Source organism: Melospiza georgiana, chromosome 9, assembly GCF_028018845.1.
Source record: "Melospiza georgiana isolate bMelGeo1 chromosome 9, bMelGeo1.pri, whole genome shotgun sequence".
In the NCBI taxonomy this organism is placed as follows: Eukaryota; Metazoa; Chordata; class Aves; order Passeriformes; family Passerellidae; genus Melospiza; species Melospiza georgiana.
Window position 1 is genome coordinate 4,082,744 of NC_080438.1, and position 19,466 is coordinate 4,102,209.

General features: G+C 46.2%; 1 protein-coding gene across 1 annotated transcript in view; it reads right to left on the reverse strand.

Moving 5' to 3' along the window:
• Window positions 1-19,466, reverse strand: part of XPR1 (xenotropic and polytropic retrovirus receptor 1) — a 109,785-nt gene that overhangs the window by 3,266 nt on the left and 87,053 nt on the right. The window contains exons 10-13 of the mRNA XM_058029981.1: window positions 16,037-16,202; window positions 14,208-14,399; window positions 1,059-1,225; window positions 602-741 (exon numbers count right to left, since the gene is read on the reverse strand). Coding sequence (XP_057885964.1) covers window positions 602-741; window positions 1,059-1,225; window positions 14,208-14,399; window positions 16,037-16,202 — 665 coding nt within the window. The remainder of the gene's footprint in view (window positions 1-601; window positions 742-1,058; window positions 1,226-14,207; window positions 14,400-16,036; window positions 16,203-19,466) is intronic.

Genomic DNA, 19,466 nt, shown 5'->3' on the forward strand with positions numbered 1-19,466 from the left:
CAGGCCTCTGAGGTGGCTTTTTCATGTAATCAAGGAGAGAAACTTCTGGGCTTCTTTCCTTTTTGAGGGGACAAAGGATAGTCTTGTCACTCTCTCAACAGGAGGCACATTCCTACAAAAGGCACTTCCAGCACCTACATGAGAGAGGGTCAGCATCAAGTTCTTCCCAGGAAGCTGTGGGGGTGGGTTTCCAGCTACAGGAAAGGTGTTTAAAACTCCTGGAAGCTTGCAGGATCCAAATCAATGACACAGAATACAAAGAGGTTTGAAAATTGGAAACTTGAGACTCAAGAGAAGTTTTAGTTGGAAATTTCAAGAGATTTGGTAAAAACTAACCCTTCAAGATTATGTCATGGCTCAGAAGGAACTGCAAACACAATGTGAAGGATTCAGCTCCAAACTGTGGCAAAGCCCCCTATCCTTTTCTTCACTCAGCACCCTGTTTGGATTTAATATTCCTGCTAATCCTGGTCTCCTGGAAACAAAAACCAGTATATTCCACATCCGAGGATCCAGGTGCTTCCCCCCCATTCTGATGTTGTAGAACAAAAAAGTGAAAATAAAACCAAGAGAAATGAGCTGCTCAGCCCAGCAGCCTTACCGGAACACCTCAAGTGGGGCAAACACAGTAGAAATGATGTCTGCAGCGTAGGGAAAGATTTGCATGGAAGTGAGGGAGATCTGGATGGTCCACGCAAAACGCAGGATGACATCTTCTACAATGGCACAATAGTAGTATGCCTGAGGAGCAACAAGAACAAAACAGCTCAGCAAACACCTTCTGCATCCAAAAGACCTCATCAGGTCTTTGGGAAGCTACAGAATCTGCTGCTCAAACTCAGACAAAATAAGGGCAGTGATCTCTTGGAAACAAATTTCATTTGTTGATCATTTCAATGAGAAATGATCTCTTGGAAACAAATCAGCTCTACTGCTGGAAAATCCCAGGCTGTAGCATTGAAATGCTCCAGTGGGCAACTGCAACATGCTCTAAACTCAGCAAGTTTGGTTAAAGTGTTACAAGGCTGTCCTAAGGTAAGAGCAGGCTGCATACGCACTTTCTGTGGGTAGACAATTCCTTCTCGGAGAAAGGTATTTTCACCAGCATTTTTGTCAAAGAGACCCCAGTCCATCTTCAGGTCCCAAATGAGGGTATAGCAAGAGCTGATGAAACAGAAGATAATCCACAGGTAGAAGAACACTTGGGTGTCACTGTGGTTTTTAGCTGGAAAAGAGAAGAACAACACACTTGTGTAGAACTGAGAGCACATTCCTTCTTAAAACAGCTACAAACTGCCTCATTTGAACAGTGGAAATCACCTCTTCTAGCCAAGCTCTGGCAAAATACGTCAAATACAATTCTGAGCCAAACCAACACCCTTAGCAGTACCTGCTTTTTATTGTTATTCAAATTCCACTTTCATCTCATTCAACTTTCAGCACTTGGGATTGAAATTTACATTAATATTTGGAACAGGCTCCCAGGGAAGTGGTCACAGTCCCAAGCCTGCCTGAGTTCAGGAAACATTTGGGGAACACCCCGAGGCACATGGTGGGATTCTTGGGGATGGTCCTATGCAGGGCCAGTAGCTGGGCTCGAGGATCCAACTCAGGATATTCCATGGTTTTTATTTTCCTGGATTCATGGCAAAGCTGCCGTTCTGGCTCTGAACAGCAGGTGGAAGCTGAGGGCCACATTTCACAAAGGACACGGGCTCCTACAAAGGACACAGCACTGACGCAGAGCTCAGCGAGGAGGGTTTAGTAAGAAAATATTTGAGTTTGTATTAACATCAACAACAGTGAATCAGTTGGTAATTCCCCCATTTTCTCTCCACTAGAAGCCTGAAGAGCATGAGCAGTACAGGAATTATCCCAGCCATTTCAGAGCTTGTGGTGGCGAGGGAAAAGGCAGCAGTACATTAAAATGTACAAATCCTAAAGTAGGCTCTGTATGGAGTTTTAAATACCCATACAGAGCTCCTCTTTGGAAACAGGAGACTGTGGGCCCACCATCTGCTCAGCTGGGGATAGTTTCTCCAACCTTGTTTCCCACTCCCCTCTGGAAAGGTTACGTTGCTCTCAATTTGGCTACAATTCCTTACATTAGCTGCCTGGGGAAAACCAAACAGAGCTGGTATTTCTGTTTGCTTTTGGAAAGCTGGCTCCAAAAATTCATGCAAATAAACCCCATTATGATGCTTCAGAAGGCTGAAACATTTTGCACCTGGCTGCTTGCAGGAATCTCTCCTTTCTGTGCAGCCTCAGCAACTGCTCATTCACCGATTCCCTTAAACAAAGCAAACAACATTTCCAGTACAAAAAAAGATGTTTTCAGCCCAAGCCCAACATCACACTAAACAACAGCACGTTTTTCTATTTATGTGGCTTTAAAACAATCCCTCTAGCTGATCAGCCAGGGAGCAACAGGACAATTTTCCCTCTGTATTTCCAGCAATTACGATTAGATGTAAAGCGGCGATCCGATAAAATTAATGGAGGTGAAAATGAGAGTACATTCCTCCCATTACGCCTTTCAGGCTTCCTGGACACGATGTGCAGGATATAGGTCAAACCCACACATTCCTTCCCCTCTCAAAACACCCCCCTAAGGCAAACCTCTGAACCTTTCCCTCTCAAAACACCCCCCTAAGGCAAACCTCTGAACGCCACTCATGCAGCAAAGGAAAAGGGCACGGCATGGCTGCAGCTCCCAGCAGCTTTGGGGCAAGGTTGGAAGCCTTTCAGCACTCCCCACATGCTCAGCTTGGCCAAGACACGGGTCCAGCATCACATTCCTGTCCCTGCAGAGCGCTGACGTCACCCAGGAGCAGCGCTCACGGATGCCCAGGTACCTCACACGCTGCTGCTGCTGCTGCTGCTGCCTGGAAACAGCCTCTCCCAGGCTATTTTTAACGTGCAGCTGCCCACAGAAAGGGACACAGGTGAGGATTTTGGAGCTTAGCAATGAGGGCTGCACTGCCAGGTTTCATTCCTCCCCCCCACATAGCTCCTCCAAAGCCTCCACAACATTATATCAGGAAGAAAAGGCAGATGCTGACATTCGGTGACTCATGAGACACTAAGCCTGTTCTTTCCAGCCTTATTTTTAGCTCATTAGATCTCCATGTTTAGTTCCCATTACCAGACCCTAAAGGATAATTCAGAGGCAGTTCATGGGTTGTATGTGCTTTCAAAGCACCTAAAATGCTCCAAAACACCCTGTGATGCTGCAGGGCTTCCTCTCACCTTAGGCTTGGAAGTTACATCATGCTGCTTTGGGCTGGATTCTTTTCTGGGCTTTTTTTCCCCTTAAGGACAGAATTCACATAAACTGAGCCTTATTCCACTCCATGGAGCAGCCATGGAGAAGGCAGTGCAGCCAGGACCATCCTGAGGAACAGGCAGAAGAGCAGGGAAGCACTGCTGGGCAGCTCTTTTGGAGCTCTGTGCTTATTGAGGGGCCACTCTGCCCCCTGATTCTCATCTCCAAGCACACAAGGGGTGAGGAAAACTCTATCCTAAGCTGGCAGTTACAGAGGAAGGAGATTTCAAAGGTTCTCACTGCTTAAACCTAAATCCCAGAATGGCTCAGGCTGGAAGGGACAGTGGGTCACCTGGTCCAACCTGTCTGCTCAAGCAGGGTCATCCCAGAGCATGTGGCACAGACTCTTGTGAGCAATTACAGAGAGTAGAACTGGGAAGGAAAAGGCCCAAGTGAGAAATCTAATCTCACCAATCTCAAAAGGATGTTCTTGCTTTCAGTTAAGTTATCCTGGGCTCAGTTCTCCTCTCCCTGCCTCTGTCTTTGCAGCAGCCTTTTCAGTGGCACCTGGGGTCACACTGATTGGCCCATTGCTCCTGCTCACCAACCAGCTCTGCAATGCATTCAGCTCCTGAAAAAAAAATTCATTAAAAACCCAAATCACTCCCTGGTAAAATGCCCTAATCAGAACTAGCCCATTGTCTTCAATCTTGGCCTCTAAGTCCTTCCTTTAATCACTTATCCTCCTTTTCCTCCTGCCTGCAGTTCTGTTTGATACCTTCCTTCCTTCTGTCCTCATTGGTATTCAGCTGGTGTGCAGAAATATGTTACTGCTCCAGGCAAGCAATTATAGCTGGGTCTCTGCTGGCTGGTCCTAGCAGCCCTCTCCACTGCTGCTCAGGGGGAGAGAAAATCAAGGCATTCATATTCTGCCCAGAGGCTCCATCAACTCCTGGCCTGCCGCTTTTCCAGGAGCAATACAGAGCTCTGCATATTTATGATGATGTCAGGGTCTATTTAAGCAGGAACTGTTTCATCCTGTGTGTTTTTTCTTTGTTTAATGAGGTGCTAGAAAACACCAAAAAACCATGAGACAGAGAGGCTCTGGAAGAGAGAAGCACTCTGGCAGATCTCAGCCTCTCCAGGAAGGAAAAAAGGAAGTTTTTGGTACTCCATGGTACCAGTGACATCCCCCAAAGGAGGCATGAAGGACCTTCCTGCTCCATGCTCCACCACAGAGCAACGTCCTGAGCTGCTTTTATTCAAAGCAGCACGTGCAGGACCAAACAGCAGCAGCACAAACCCTCTGAAGCTGCAGGTGCAGCTCAGAACCTGAGGATGGGCTGGTTTCAGTGCTCACACTGCCATGCCTTGCAGCCTGGAGGTGTGCACTTATGTCAGAGGCTATCTGAGCCCACAGGGCTCCTCCACTTGCCACAAAGCCAGTGGGAAGCAGCGTGCCACAAGAGCTGTTTGCAGCCTTCACCACAGAATTTCCATTAGCATCCTCAGTTTACCCTGTAACATGCAATTCCAGCAGAATCTCTGCACAAATACACCTCAAATTGCTCCAGAAGGTCAACTAGATAAATAATGGATGGCTTCCACCTTTGAACTGAAGCTGTGAATGGCCACAGTCCCAGAAAACAGCCACAGGCACTTGCAGCAGCAGAATTTACTGCCTGCAAAAAGTGCTGATAGGCAATATCCTGCATCCCAGCCCAGCCCCAGGGGCCACAGAATCTCACTGGCATTCTGAGGGAGCACTGCTCTGCAGAAATCACAGCCCCTTGGAAGCACAGGCAAGAGAAAAGGCTGCTTTCCATCAAAGAGAGACAGCCAGTGCTCTCCTGAATGCTGTTAATATTGACTTTACCTCCACAGAATTCAGCTGTTTACCCTGCTGAATTATTCTGGGGAATGTAAACACTATATAGTATTCACCACAGCAAAAATCAATGCCATGTATTATTGAAGGGCTGGATAAGAGCACAATGGCCCTTGATAAGCATTCCTGGCTTGTCACCCACCGTGGCTTGTGCTGATGGGGAAGGCTCTGATAACAGCTGGAGGTTATCAGGGAACACAGCCAGGTAAGCCCTGCTACACAGAACACCAACAACACAGCCACAGCAACTCTGCCAACTAAACAGCCCCCAGTCCAGGCCTGCCAAAGCCAGCCTCAATCACAGATTTAAGCAGAAGCAAAGCACAAATGTATTTAGTGTGCAAGGCAGCTCTGAGCAGGCCTAGGGATGCTGTGTGCCCATTAACTCCAGCCCAGCACACCACAGAGCAGGGTGACAGCCAGAAGTGACTTATCTACATAAGAACTGCCATCAGAGTGACATCCCCAAGCATTTGTCTAACATCTCAGTGCTCAAAGCACAGCAACACCTCTCCCCTCAGTAATTAGATCTCTTAATGAGTGGGTAGAGCTGCCTTTCTGCCCAGCCAGCACGTCCTGCTGTTTAGCACTGATCAATGGCAGAAGCAGGACATGACAGGGGACTTGATGCAGTTAAAAGGCAAAAATAACCCACAGGAGCACAGGCTGTGGAGAGCTGTGGGCTCTGCCAAACACTGACTCTTCCCTAAGAACCTTCCCTTGGATTGTGCAAACCTCTGCAGTCGCCTCCGGGCACAATTTAAGCAAAGCAGCAGCGAAGAACTGTCAAGAGGCAACATCTCACATCTTCTTTTAGCCAAAAGTCTACATTTGCAGAGCAGGGAAATCCCAAAATCGTGTTTGGATTAAAAACCCTCTGCAGGTCTGCGTTGGTCTGTGTCTAATCTGAAGACATGGCAGCAAACTCCTGGCTTGTACCTCAGCAAGTGACAAGTGTGATTTAGCTGCAAACAGGAGGAAGCACATCAGCCATGGCTGAGACTGGAGCTGGTTCTTTTCTGGGGCCTCCTCTCAAAAGAGCACTTTTGAGAAGTGCTGTTAGAGAAAGTTTAATGTCTACCTTGAGAAGGATGGGGTTTCCAATCAGAGCATTTGCCAGAAGTCTCACTAATAAGGATATCTGGATTTATTATCAGAAATGAATAGCATTTCTGGGGATGGGGACACAATGCCATCTGCTGCCTCTGTAGTTCTTTGATATCCAACAGCAGATTCTTTCAAACTTCTTTTAAAAGCAAAAGAGAAAAATTGTTAGATGACTGCATCTCCTACATTTCTGCACCACCACAGACTCCAGACCTGTGTGTATGTGACAGGATGATTGCTTGTAGTGCAGCCACTTGCTTTCCTTAAAATGTTCCATTAAAAAAAGGGTCAGGCTTCCCACCTTAAGTGCCTGTGAAATGAAGAATCACTAGGTCACCCTTTTAACTTACACCTCATTCATTAGCATTCTCATTTCCCCAGCCACCTTTAACACAAAGGCATATTAAGTAACATTTGTGTTATTCTAAAAAAAACCAAAAGCTACTCAGAGAGCTAGAAAAATTTTAGTAACCAGTCGTAAAAAGCAAAAAAAAAAAAAAAAAAGTATTTAAATTATTAAAAAGAAAGTTTCAAATAATTTAAGAAATCCAACAAAGATAACTAAAACTGAGAGTACTCAACCTATTATTAAGACTTTTAAATTAAAGCAAAAAGTTAAAGTAAAACAATAAAGACTAAAAATAAAATTTTAGTAGACACAGGCCAACATACTCAATATTAAATAAAACCTTAATACCCATAACAAATAATTATGTTATAGCAAGAGGGCAACTAACTAATCTAAAAAAGCTATTTCTACAAACCATCAAAATATAAACTTAGAAAACAAGTGAAGATTCATAAGTTTTTGTATATACTCGACTCTCCAAAGGCACTGTTGAGTAAGAACTCATTAAAACAACTAAAAGTAAAGATCACATTTAAAAATAAAGAAATTATTTTAAAAGTAAAAGACCAACAATATGTAAAACATACTAAACTTAATATTAACAATTAGTAAAACCAAAATTGAAAATCAAATGCATCCCTGCTGCAGCATTCCAGGGATGCTCCTGGCTCCACCCCAAGCACCATCCCTGGGATACTGGGCTGGGTGTCAGCAATCAGCTGAGCTAACAGGAAAGCAGGAGAAAGCAGGGTACCACAGAGCCCTGAGGAGGTCAGAGGGCAGGATGAGAAATGTTTGCCCATGGCAATGCCTCCCAGTTCCTCACTAATGACACTGCTGCCTCTCTGATGGAAAGGATCAGAAAGACTGCCTAATGAACACAACTCATTACTGGAGGCCTCCTGGGCACGGGGATGGCAGGGTTGCAGACAAAAACGCATCCTAGCTCGCAGCAATGTGACAGACTGTGCATGTTTTGGCTCCAAATAATCATCCTGGTGGAGCTGCCAGTGTGCTGTGCTAAGGGAAGGCGTGTGAAAACGGCAAGTATTAAGAAAGAAGCCAGTTAATCCCATTACAAAGTTTGTTTTACTTCAAGAGGTCAATCCAAGCACTCTATAAGGCTCCTGTGACACCTAAATCAAATGCTGACAGCTCTTTCAGCGCTGAGGAAGAGGGGAGAGATGGGAGGTCTTGTACCAACACACAAGTGAGGGAACAAGGTCTCATAAATGCTGCTTGCTTGATTCTTTTGTGATATTTTTTTTTAAAGTTTTGTGCTTACAAATATTCTACATGTTCACTTATTTTGCCCTGCTCCACCCCCTAAAACTGAACTTACCTGAGTTGTGGGACTATGCACTGTTTCAGTCCCAGTTCTCACATCCCCTCACTGTCTCCTGCTGTAAGCATGCAGGATCACAGTGCTTTATTGTCCCAGCCACCTGCAGCTTCTAACACAGCACTGCCAGGGGCTAAGTGACACAACCAGCCACCCACAGGGCTCAGGTGCAGCCAGGTACCTCCTGCAGCCCCCAGGGCCACAGCTGGATGTCACCCCAGCCTGCTGTGCATCACCAGCACATGATGGTGACCAGAAACCTCTGCAGCCACCTCTGGGCACAATTTAAGCAAAGAAACAGTGAAGAACTGTCAAGAGGAAACATGTCATGTCTTCTTTGAGCCAAAAGTCTACATTTGTAGAGAAGTCAGAGCCCTGCTCAGGGCCCTGCAGGGGACAGAGTGTGGCAGAAGTGACCTGTCCCTGGCAGAAGCAGTGACCTGTCCCAGCATGATGTGGTGTCACCACTGGGAACAGCCAAAGCCATCCTGATTAATGAGGAGTGGGCAGCAGGGAGACACCTGGGAATCTTCCACTGCATTTTCCAACATTTTGCACATTTCCCATTCATCTTCCTCTGGTCAGACTTGCTGCTTGAAGCTCTCTATTAATAAGGGATGGTCCAACACCTTCCATTAATCGCAGGATGGATTTTGCCTTGAAACTCCACATCTCTATTCCATGGCCCTTTTCTCTTAGGGCTGCCTTTAAAAATCATAAATTAGACATTTCTGCAGAGAAATCTCTTTCTGAAGTGATGGGGAGAGCAGAGATAGAAGTGCTGCCCTTCAGAGACAGCCCTATTTAGTTAACTTCAGCATTTTTAATTACTGCCAATTTCCTGGGCTGTTTAATGAGAAAGTGCATGGCAGTTCCATTATCTTAGACCCACCTAGGGCTCTCCAGGGCACCCCAAGCCAATGGCAACTGGTGCTCAGCAGGCTCATTTGGAGTACCTGGAAAAACTGTGGGAGCAGGATGGAAGAAGAGATGCTTACTCAAATTTCCAGGCCATGTGGATTAACTTTGGAATAATTCAGAGGTTAATAAATAGCAGGATTCTACTTAGACTACAAGGATTTCATTGAATAAGGTGCGTGAATCAAACTGACAATGTCCATAAAACATCCTGCCTTTCAGTTAAAGGATAAAATCCCACACAGCCAACAGCAAGGTAAACAAAAAAATGGTCACACTGAACCGGTAAATCCCCCAAACCAGGAAAATTATGAAAGAGAGGCACTCAAGAAGCTCAGTTCTTCAAGCACAGAAGCCAAACATATTTTGGTATTTCCAATGACACCATGTGAGCATGCTGCATCAAGGTGAGAAAACTGTCAGCAGCAAAACCACAATATCTCATTTTAAAATTAATAAAGTTGGAGCAAAAATCATGATTGAAGCTTCAGAAGTGACCAGCACTCCATGAGTAGCACAACACAACTGTTTCTTAGAAGAGCTGAACACCTAAATATAACAACCCTATCCTACACAGCCTGAGTCAGGTCTGAGTGAGGAGTGAAACCAAAGCTGGCTATTCCAGATATGCAGTGTGCCTTCTTTAATGCAAGCACAATTTTTAAAAGAAGAGAGGGCCATGGATGTCCCTCTCTGGGATCTCCTTGGTGTAAGGAGGACATGGACCTGCTGGAGTGAGTCCAAAGGAGGCCATGAAGATGCTGAGAGGGATGAAGCACCTCTGCTGTGGGGACATGCTGAGAGAGCTGGGAGTGCTCAGCCTGGAGAGATAACCAGATGGCTCTGGTGAAACCTCAGAGCCCCTTCCAGTGCCTAAAGGAGCTCAAAGAGAGCTGGAAAGGGAGTCTGGACAAGGGTCCGGAGTGACAGGACAAAGGGGAACGGCTACAAACTGACAGGGAGCAGGGTTAGACAAGATATGATGAAGAAATGCTTCCCTGTGAGGGTAGTGAGGCCCTGGAACAGGCTGTCCACAGAAGCTGTGGAACACATCCCTGGAAGTGTTCAAAGGTCAGGCTGGACAGGGTTGGAGCAACCTGGGATAGTGTAAAGTATGTGGGTTGGAACTCCCTGATCTTTAAAGTCCCTTCCAAGCCAAACCACTCTGTGATTCTACAAATGCTGTGATAATGTGGACTGAAGCCTCTTTAGTGGTGCACTTGTCAAGAAGAGCACATCTGCTTTTGGCAGAGTGAAAACACAGCAGAAAGCAGTTGCGTGTCAAAACAACGCCACGCTCGGGCTGAATATTCCGCCGCAGGCTTGGGCTTAATCATCTGCTTCCCCAGCAGCACGTAGGTTTCCCTAGGGATTAAATAAGGCAATGTAATACTCTGTTGGCTGGCTCTGGGGAAAGCTACTCAGCACTGGCAGGGAACTTAATGCCAGCACTGAGCTCCTTAGTGCAAAGCAAGGGTGGGAAAGAAGGGGACAGAGCAGCTCCCCGGCTGCCAGGTAGCTTCGAGTTACAGCCGTGCCTCATTTGCCTGAGCAAACACACCCTGCAGCACTTTATTTACAGAACACGGCCTTTGCTTCTCATTCCTTTGGGAGAGATAAAAATACTGAGAATTCCTCCCCTGGGAACTCAGCAACAGTTGTCCTCGTGTTGTTGTTGTTGTCTCTGAAACGTGGCTGTGCTTGCGAGCCGTGCTGGAGTCTGCGCTCGTCTATGCCACCACTGCTTGCTCTAGAATTAGGTTCTGGGGTAGCTCCTCTCCCATTTGCTTCACTAATCCCAGTGATTCCTGAATATCAAGATGACAGCTTGGAGTTACCCCTGTAAAGCTGGTCTGGTCCCAGACCAACAGCATTGCAAGTTTCAGAGCAAAATCCTAACAGAATTCACTTTGCTCTCTCAGCAGTCTGACATCCAAACTGCAATTAGCAGAGAAAATTGCACCCTGCATCTGAATCCAAGGGAAGGAAAGTAAAGAAGTTGCTTCTCCCAGGGAAGAAAGAATCAGAATTATGCACTGCCTGAGCAATATGAATTATTAAACAGGGATATTTTGGGGAAACAGACACTTGTCAAGAGCCCACAGTACATGGTGCTACAGCAGGGATCCTTCACTAGAGGAGGTTTGGAGTAGGGAATACCACCCAGGACTAGAACAGAAACATCACTTAATAAGGTGGCATTTGTACATTTGTTTAGTTTCAGTTGTTTTCCAGCAGCAAGCCCAGGAAAACACAGAGTGCTGCCAGTGCACTGTGTATGAATTAGCTGCTCTCCACACCAGCAAACCTTCCCAACCACACACCCATCTTCACAGGGCTGGCAGGCACTGACTAAAACCCACAGAGCAGCTACAAGCTATCCAGAGTTCAAATGAAGGGAGGAAGATGAGCCTTCTCAGAGGGCTGTGATGTCCCCAGGCCTCCCAAGTGGAGAACAGGCACTGGTGTCCATTACCTGACCTCCCAAGGAAAGGGCAGGGATTGCCCTCTCCTCCTGGCAGCCAAAAGCTGTCATTCCAGAGGTGTAAGTCATAGGCTTGCAAGAACAGGCATGGAAGACTGTTAAAATAAAACTCTGATACCACAAAAATTACTGGGTTTGTTACTGAAATTTACAGCAGGTCTGAGGAGCAAGGAGCTTCACCAATTTGACACCTGTTTTGGGCAGCACTTCCTTCAGAACACACAGCTCCCCCCAACAGACGTTTAGGAGGTAAGAGAGGGGTGTTTGCTATCCTTGGGCAGACACAGAGAAGATGTGATTGAGCAGCACATCTATTTTCAACAGCAGCATCATAACAATTTGATGATAAACCATCTGATTCCAAGTTCCAAACAAACTGGTGACCTATGTAAAGCACTTTGATAAAATTGGCTTCTTAACAGGTCCAGCACACTAGAAAGTGTGCTTATGGCAGGATGGGAACAGCCTCCAGGCCTGAGGGGACATGTGCAGGGCTTTAGGCAGCCCTCTGAGAAGTCCAGCACAGTGACATTTACAAATCTCTGCTAACATGTAATTTCCAAAGGCCACGAAGCTTCCAATTTTTGTTTTGTACGACACCAATAATGATGTGCCACTGACAAAACTGGACAGACAAAAGCTGGGAGTCAGGAACGTCTCACAGCAACGAGAACAAGGCTCATAAACACCTCATTACAGCCCACTCCCTGCCAGGCTGGGAAAGGGGACACCAGTTATGTGTGGCAGCAACCAGAACCAGGGTAGCAACACTGGCAGGAATGAAAGGCTTCAAGGGTGGTTGAAAAAGGTCAAACTCTTCAACAGGACCTTTTGACAGAGGCTGGCTCTCCTCTTGGTTCCAAACTGTGCTGGGCTGAAGGATAACTGTGTATTTTATTGCCATCTGTCAGAGCTGGGGCAGTTCTCTGCCGTTCTTTGGGAAGTTTTCTTTATCTCTACCATAACCAATCCTCCCTTCAGGAGATCTCTTCTGTCCATTAGCCATTAATTATTAATTATCTCCTGTCCATGGCCAGTGAGTGTCTCTGCATGGCTAATCCAATTCCATCATCCCATGGGGAGGTGCTCTGCCCAGGGGAGGAGCCAAGCATTCCTACCTGGATACAATCTGAGCTTTGGGACACCCCAGCAGCCTTTGCCCCCTGCATTCCCAGAGGAGCAGCTTTCTGCTGCCCTGCATTGCCAGAGGGAGCCCAGGCCCATCTGCAGCAGCCCTGGAGCTGCAGAGGGAAACTCCCCCCTTGTGCAGGATCCCTGCTGCAGCAGAGCCACAGCTGGCACTGCAGGAGGGCTGAGCCCCCATGGGATGGGGCTGGGACACCGCCCTGACACACAGGGGGGCAGCTCCTTATTCTGATTCCATCACTGGGGTTTTTTTGTTTGTTTGTACTATTGTATTTGTATTTTAATTTTCCCGTTAAAGAACTGTTATTCCTACTCCCATATATTTGCCTGAGAGCCCCTTAATTTCAAAATTACAATAATTCAGAGGGAGGGGGTTTACATTTTCCATTTCAGGGGAGGCTCCTGCCTTCCTTAGCAGACACCTGGCTTTCCAAACCAAGACACAGCCCTACCCCAACTGAAGGCTCTGGCAGTGTGTCCCCCCTGAGGGAGGCAGAAGCATTAGTCAGCCTCCCCAGAGCAGCTCTGGGTACAGAAGATATAAGCAGTGATTCTGCAGCCAGGGAATCTGCCTGTGCCTCATCCCAGGCTCTGGCAGTGGTGACTAACTGGACTGCAGGGCTGCAGAATGTCACTGAGCAAACAAGTTAAAACAGGAACAAGCTTCAGGGACAAGGCAGCAGGGAGGAGATGCAATGTGGATGCTCCCAGAGGATGCTCCCACACCAGCTCTGGATACAGAGCCCAACTCCCAGCCTTCAGCCAGCTTGGGCCACTGCCCCTCCCTGCCATCAAAATACACTGACAAACATCATCAGTGTGACTCTGGGCCCAGCTATGTCAAAGCTTGGCCACAGGAAGGTTTCTAACAACCCTGCCACCCCTCCAAAAAACCCAGCATGTTAACTAGAATCATGCCTTCAACACTTCTCCCTGCCTCACCACAGGAATATTTCAGGCTAAGTAATTGCTCACGACTGTGTGTGGTTGCTAATTTCTGGGTATATAGAATGGAGATATTCTCAAATGAAAGAATACAGCTTTTAGGGCTTCAGAACAATGAAAGGCAGGGCAGGGCGACTGCCTGAAGTGCAGAAACGAAAAGCTTTTTCCTTCAGAAAAAGAGTAGAATCGAGTAATTGTCGTTTCCAGGGAGATGAGGACCTTCAGGGATCAGAGCTCAATCTGCAGTTAAATGGATTGGAAACAACTCCTTACCAGCTGCTGAAAAAACATGGATAGAATCACACAGGAAAATCAGAGAGAGCATTTTTTCCTGGCACTGTGCACATGCCTTCACATTTAGGAATGATGGACGGATTATTTAGATGGTCCAGGTTAAATATTCATGAATGTTAAGAGAGAAGTATTTGCTGTGCTATCCCTTTCCTCATCTATCTCCCTCCCATTCACCTCCCTTTGCAGCAGAACCTGACAGGTATTTCAGCTTTCAAAAGACAAACCTAAAAGTTCCCTCCCCCGCTCCCTAAGTGCAATTTTAAGCAGACCAGGGATGTGAAAAACACCTCAAATAAGATTTTAAAACACTCTTTACAAGTTGGGCAGGCCCCTGCCTTTCCCCAGAGATGTTTCACAGGTGCCAAAACACAAGAAGCTCGCGTTTCAATGAGATGCCAGACTGAGCCTCTCTTGTGTAAAAAAAGCAAACCTCAGGAGCTACACAGGATTCTCCCAAGCCACCAATACCTTTGTGAGTGCTGTAGAGGGCTGCAAATGTCACCACGAAGAAGGTGGTGGAATATTTTCCAGCGTTAACCAGATGAAAGGCCCGTTTGTTATCGCGGTAACGGCGCAGGCACTGGATGAATCGCAACCAAGCAGGGATGCACTGGACAACTGCTCTCACTCCGTAGGAGTAGCTGTTACAAATCTGATTATCTGCAAGAAAAACAGGAGTTGAAGCTGTTAAGGCAAAGAGTTAGTAAGTCTAAGAACTGTTTTTGTCTTCCTGTCTGCAGTGTCCCTTTATGGCAGCAATTCCCCATCAGCAGCTGGTACAAACTGCAAGAAGCCCAAAGTAGCTCAATATTCCATCTTGGAGGTGTTCAGGTGACATCAATAACACATCCAGACAGATCACCATCTAACTCCCTCATCCTGGCAGTATAACCAACATGCTAGATTAGAAATTATCTATTTTTAAACGTGCTCAGAGCTGTTGGCAGGACTGTGAATAATCAAATTAAGGATGGAATTACAAAAGGCCTTTGACACTGGATTTTTGTGCATAAATGGGAAACTCTGCAGGACAGCTCTAAAAGGCTACTTTGCCAAAGCTGTCCTTGACCTGTTTTCCTTGTGCATTGTAATAGGAAAAAACACATTTCAGTATGGGACTGAGTTTGGCATTTTTCACTTTGTTTTTTAAAATGCAAAGCCAAGGCATAGTCTGGTTTCAAAAGCCGAGATGAGAAGCAACCACACCACAATGCCATTGCGTCCTCTCCTCCATGTTTGAAAGCCTTCTTTTTATTAAGGCAATGACCAGGAAACGCTCAGCTTTTCCTGGAACTGCCCAAGAACTCCATATTCTTCTGCTCTCTCAGCACATCCAAACCAAACACCCTGCTGCCTAACATTCATTTGTTTCTTATTCACACTGAGGGAGACACATTATTAGCTGATATTTATCCCAAAACACCGTGCTATCATTCCACTGCTCAGATTGGAAGAGGACAAATTGTTATGCACACAGTTGCTTTATGTATTTTAATTTCATTTTTAATAAGTAAATATTTAGCCGCTCGTAACGCTGTCTCTTAAAATGAAGGGGAAGATCAGACAGATTGGGAGAACAAAGTGAACACTGATGCTTATTGAAGCATACAGCAAATTCTCTCAGCAAGTGTCAAAACCATCAGACAATATGATTTGCCAGCAGTCACTGCCTGAAATGGAAAGTCAGCAGTGAGGAGACAGGTACTGTTTTGCCACTGGGAAGGCCAAAGTCAAAATTCACATTCCAGCTCTGTGTTCCTTCTGGCTAGAAAATAAGGGAAGACAGAGCATGGACAGCCCTGGCAGAGCAGCTTAAACTCAAATCAAGTAAGAGGTGGCACCAAGGAGCTTCTCCATCCTCTCTTGCTTTGGAATGGAGCCTGTAAGAACCAGGCTACAGCACAGAAAGCTGTGCTCAACCAGCTCAGGATTCTCATGATGAGCTGAAGGAAGAGGCTAAAGGCAAATAAATGGTTAAATTACTATGAAATAAAACAACAATGCCAGGAAAATGGATTTCTCTTTCCAATCAGGAGTGCTGTGTCTAAATTCTTTGATGGATATAGACATTGGGCCAAATGACTGGATTAGGAAATGAACACTGATGTCAAATTCCATTTCTCTGGATGGAAGTAAGAAAGGGAAGAATCTCTCTAATGCCACATTTACAACAAATGCCAATTATTTTGGTTTTCTGTACTATTAATAACCCTTTCCAAAACAGACAATTAGGAAATTGCCTGGCTCAGTGTTTCTCAGGTCATTTTGACCCCATTCCCAGGGCTCATCAGCATTACCTGTATCTGCCAGAAGTCCAGCATTGTCCTCCCACTGAACCTCAAAGCTGTAGAAGCAGATCATGTATTCCAAATCCATAAGTATCACCACCAGGCTGTTGAGCTGGTCAGCCAGCCAGAAATCTGCGAAGCCTACCTTGTGGAAGGGAGCAGTGAATACTCGAAACTGTCAGGAAAAACAAAACAGGAATAATTCATGGCTGTGTCAAAGGCATCCAAATGCAGTGGCAGGACATCACAGAACTGAACAAATATGGAAATAACAGAAATGCTTGAAGATTTACTGCTGACCTTTTGCTCCTGTTGACAAAAAAGGATAACTGTCTCCCTGCTTTCAGTACAAAGAACATTCCTGCTTTCCTCCTCCTGTATGCATCTATTCCTGTGCCCCCCCAGCCTTTTGTTTTTTACTGGCAGAGCAGCCCAGTCTCCTCTAACCAAGCTCTTTCCCAGAAACTCCCAGTCTCCATTTAAGAGCTCTGCACAGCTCCATTTCTCTCACTGCCCCTCACTTTGATCAGCACTTTCTTTCAGGCACTTACATCGTGTCCACTGACATCTTCCACGTTTACCTTCCCCCTCACACTTAATGTCAGTTGGATTCAGACCCTCAGCACAGCCATTAGTCTGGTCATGCCTTGGTTTACTTAACTCATGAGTTGTCCTTTGGTGTTAGAAGTTGTGAGGATTGTTACAGGGTCTGCCAAAGCCTCCAGCAGGGAAAGGGTGAAAGAAAAGGCAGAGGAAATCCTATTGCCTGTCGGTTGGACTCCCCCTCAATCCCAGTCCACTTTCCCTCTAAGCCTGAAGAGCAGTTTTGCTCCTTCCAAAGCAGACAGTTTTCTGCTCCATTACCTTTGATTACCCCTCTCCCTACCCAGTTAGTTGTAGTTACTAATGGCCAATTTCTCACAGAGAAGGCACCAGCACCATCCGGTCATTCTGGGATTTATGAACCTTTAAATTAATGAAAGCACAGGCTAACACTGATCTTTTATACTGCTCTCCTTATTAACCTGAAGGGTGCACAGCTGCACAAAGCCAGGAAAGGACTGACACATCCCCATCAGCCTGTAATGCAGATTTAAGGCTCTGCTCCTAAAATTTCAAAGCCAAATAGGGGATTAAGAGTTAGTGGCATAAAGCAGATATGGATCTTGACCCAGAAAGCTCTGAGCTCATGCTGGATGGCACCTATTCCCAGGGGTCAAACAAGGCCAGATTTAGGGAGGGCTGTCTTCAAAGGTGCCCAGCTGCTGAACAGAGGTCAAAAACCACACCAGCCTTCCCTTATAAAAACTCTTTCCTCCCTTTTCCCAACACTCCCTGATACTATCTATCTGTTTCATCACAGACCATTGTTTTGTCCATGAACAAAGACTAGCTAAGTAAATGAAATGTGAAAATAGCTTTACAGACAGATTCCCCTGGAGAAAAAAAAAAAAAAAAAAACAAAACAAAAAAACCCAAAAAAACAAAAGAAAAAAAAAACCAAAAAAAAAAAAAAAAACCAGAAATAATATTCTTGTTATTTAATTTAGGTGGAAATTCTTCAGCACTCCAGGTGACAGCATAAAACTTTTAAGAGAATAGAAGTTTTCCACCTACAGGTTACAGCTGAAGAGGAGTCAACAGATAGATCCATGACATATCTGGCACTGGCATCTGAGTCAACCCTCCTGCAGAGCCTGAGCTGCCACCTGACCCCTCCCAATGCCATGTGCCAGGCACTGTGGCTTCTGCTGCTGCCCAGGCACAGCTGGAGCTGCAGCCCCAATTCCAGTGGAGCTACCACAGCCAGCTCCTGCCTTCCCAGCTGAGAAGTGTCTGCAACATCCCCCAGATAAGGATAAAGTCATAAAACACCAGAGCTGCAGCTCGGTTTCAATAACCAGTAGCAATTCTCTATCAACACTTCCACAGCCTGAGCACAGACTTCCTGGTGCTGATCCCTGCACTTTTAATTGGTGCTGAGATGCCAGATATCTGAGCTGAGCTTTTCACCTCTCACGGACAGGCTCTCCCTGCACTGCTGTGGCCATGGAGCCCCTGCAGAGAGCGTGGGCACAGGGACATTCCCTGGGCTCAGATCCAATTCCTGTCCTGAGCTGCTCTCCCCAGCCCACACCAGGGCACTCAGGGGCTTCTCACTGGCAGCAAAGGCACAAAGAATGCTCACCTAAGCACTCAGGCAAGAAAGAAGAGCCCGGCAGGGGAATTAGACTTTACTACAGGCTAAATAACTTCTTTCACTCAGATTCTGATGTTTCACCATCCCTCAGGGATTAGCAAGAGATCCCACCCTCCACCAGTTGATGTTGGTCACAGGGGGAGGCAGGAAGCCTCCTAGATCCATGAGGAAATGCTACAACACACTCAAGCATGCCCCTGATTTGGCTGCAGAAAAATTGGAAGTGCCAGTAATGCCTTGCTACACCTGATATGTCAGTTTGTTTCGGCTGGAAATGAAACATATGAAGCATGTGAAGAAAAATGCTCACCAAACATAATTTGTGTGAGCAGAACAGTTCTAAGACTTGCACTATTTAAACCTCCTTTCACCCAGAGAGCTGCTGGCAGCTGCATGGAGCAATAAAATACACCCAGCTGGTCAAGTACCCACAATAAAAGCTGCTCTTTATGTGGTCTGACCTCTTCTTTCCCCTTCCTCATAATGCACACAAGTACCATGTCATCTCCCACCATTAAGGTGATCTTGCATTTTGATGAAGCTTTTTTCCCTTGGAGACCTTGGGGTGAACTGGCCTCTGCACACTCAAGGTACTCAATGAACCTTATGGATCCCTTCCAACTCAAGATATTCCATGGTTCAGGTTTGGTGGAGAGAGACTGTTTGCAAGGGCATTTAGTGATAGGATGGGGGGGAATGGCTTAAAACTGATAGAGTGTAGGTTTAGATAAGATACAAGGAAGAAATTCTTCCCTGTGAGGGTGGGGAGGCCCTGGCACAGGTTGCCCTGTGAGGAGAATCTGTGGCTGCCCCATGCCTGGAAGTGTCCACAGCCAGGTTGGATGTGGCTCAGAGCAACCTGAGATCATGGAAAATGTCCCTGTCTATGGCAGAGGGGTTGGAACTCAATGATCTTTAAGGTCCCTTCCAACTCAGGCTATTCTATGATCCTACACCTCTGTCTCAGACTGCAGCACAGTCTGGAGATCACTGGGACAGGGCAGGAGCTGCAAACATCCTAACAGCTCTGTGGAGACTGAGAATCTCAACCCTGGCAAGATATTAAGGTAAATTAGCAGAGATATTGCTCATGTGGTTAAAGCACATCCAGTGCTTCCCCTCACACCAGGGGACAGCAGGCAGACTAATGAGGCTTGGGACTGAAGGTGCCTCTGTGAGGGATGGCTGAGTGCTGGAAGGCACAAAGGAAGAAGCTGGCAGAGCAGCAAGCCAGCAAAT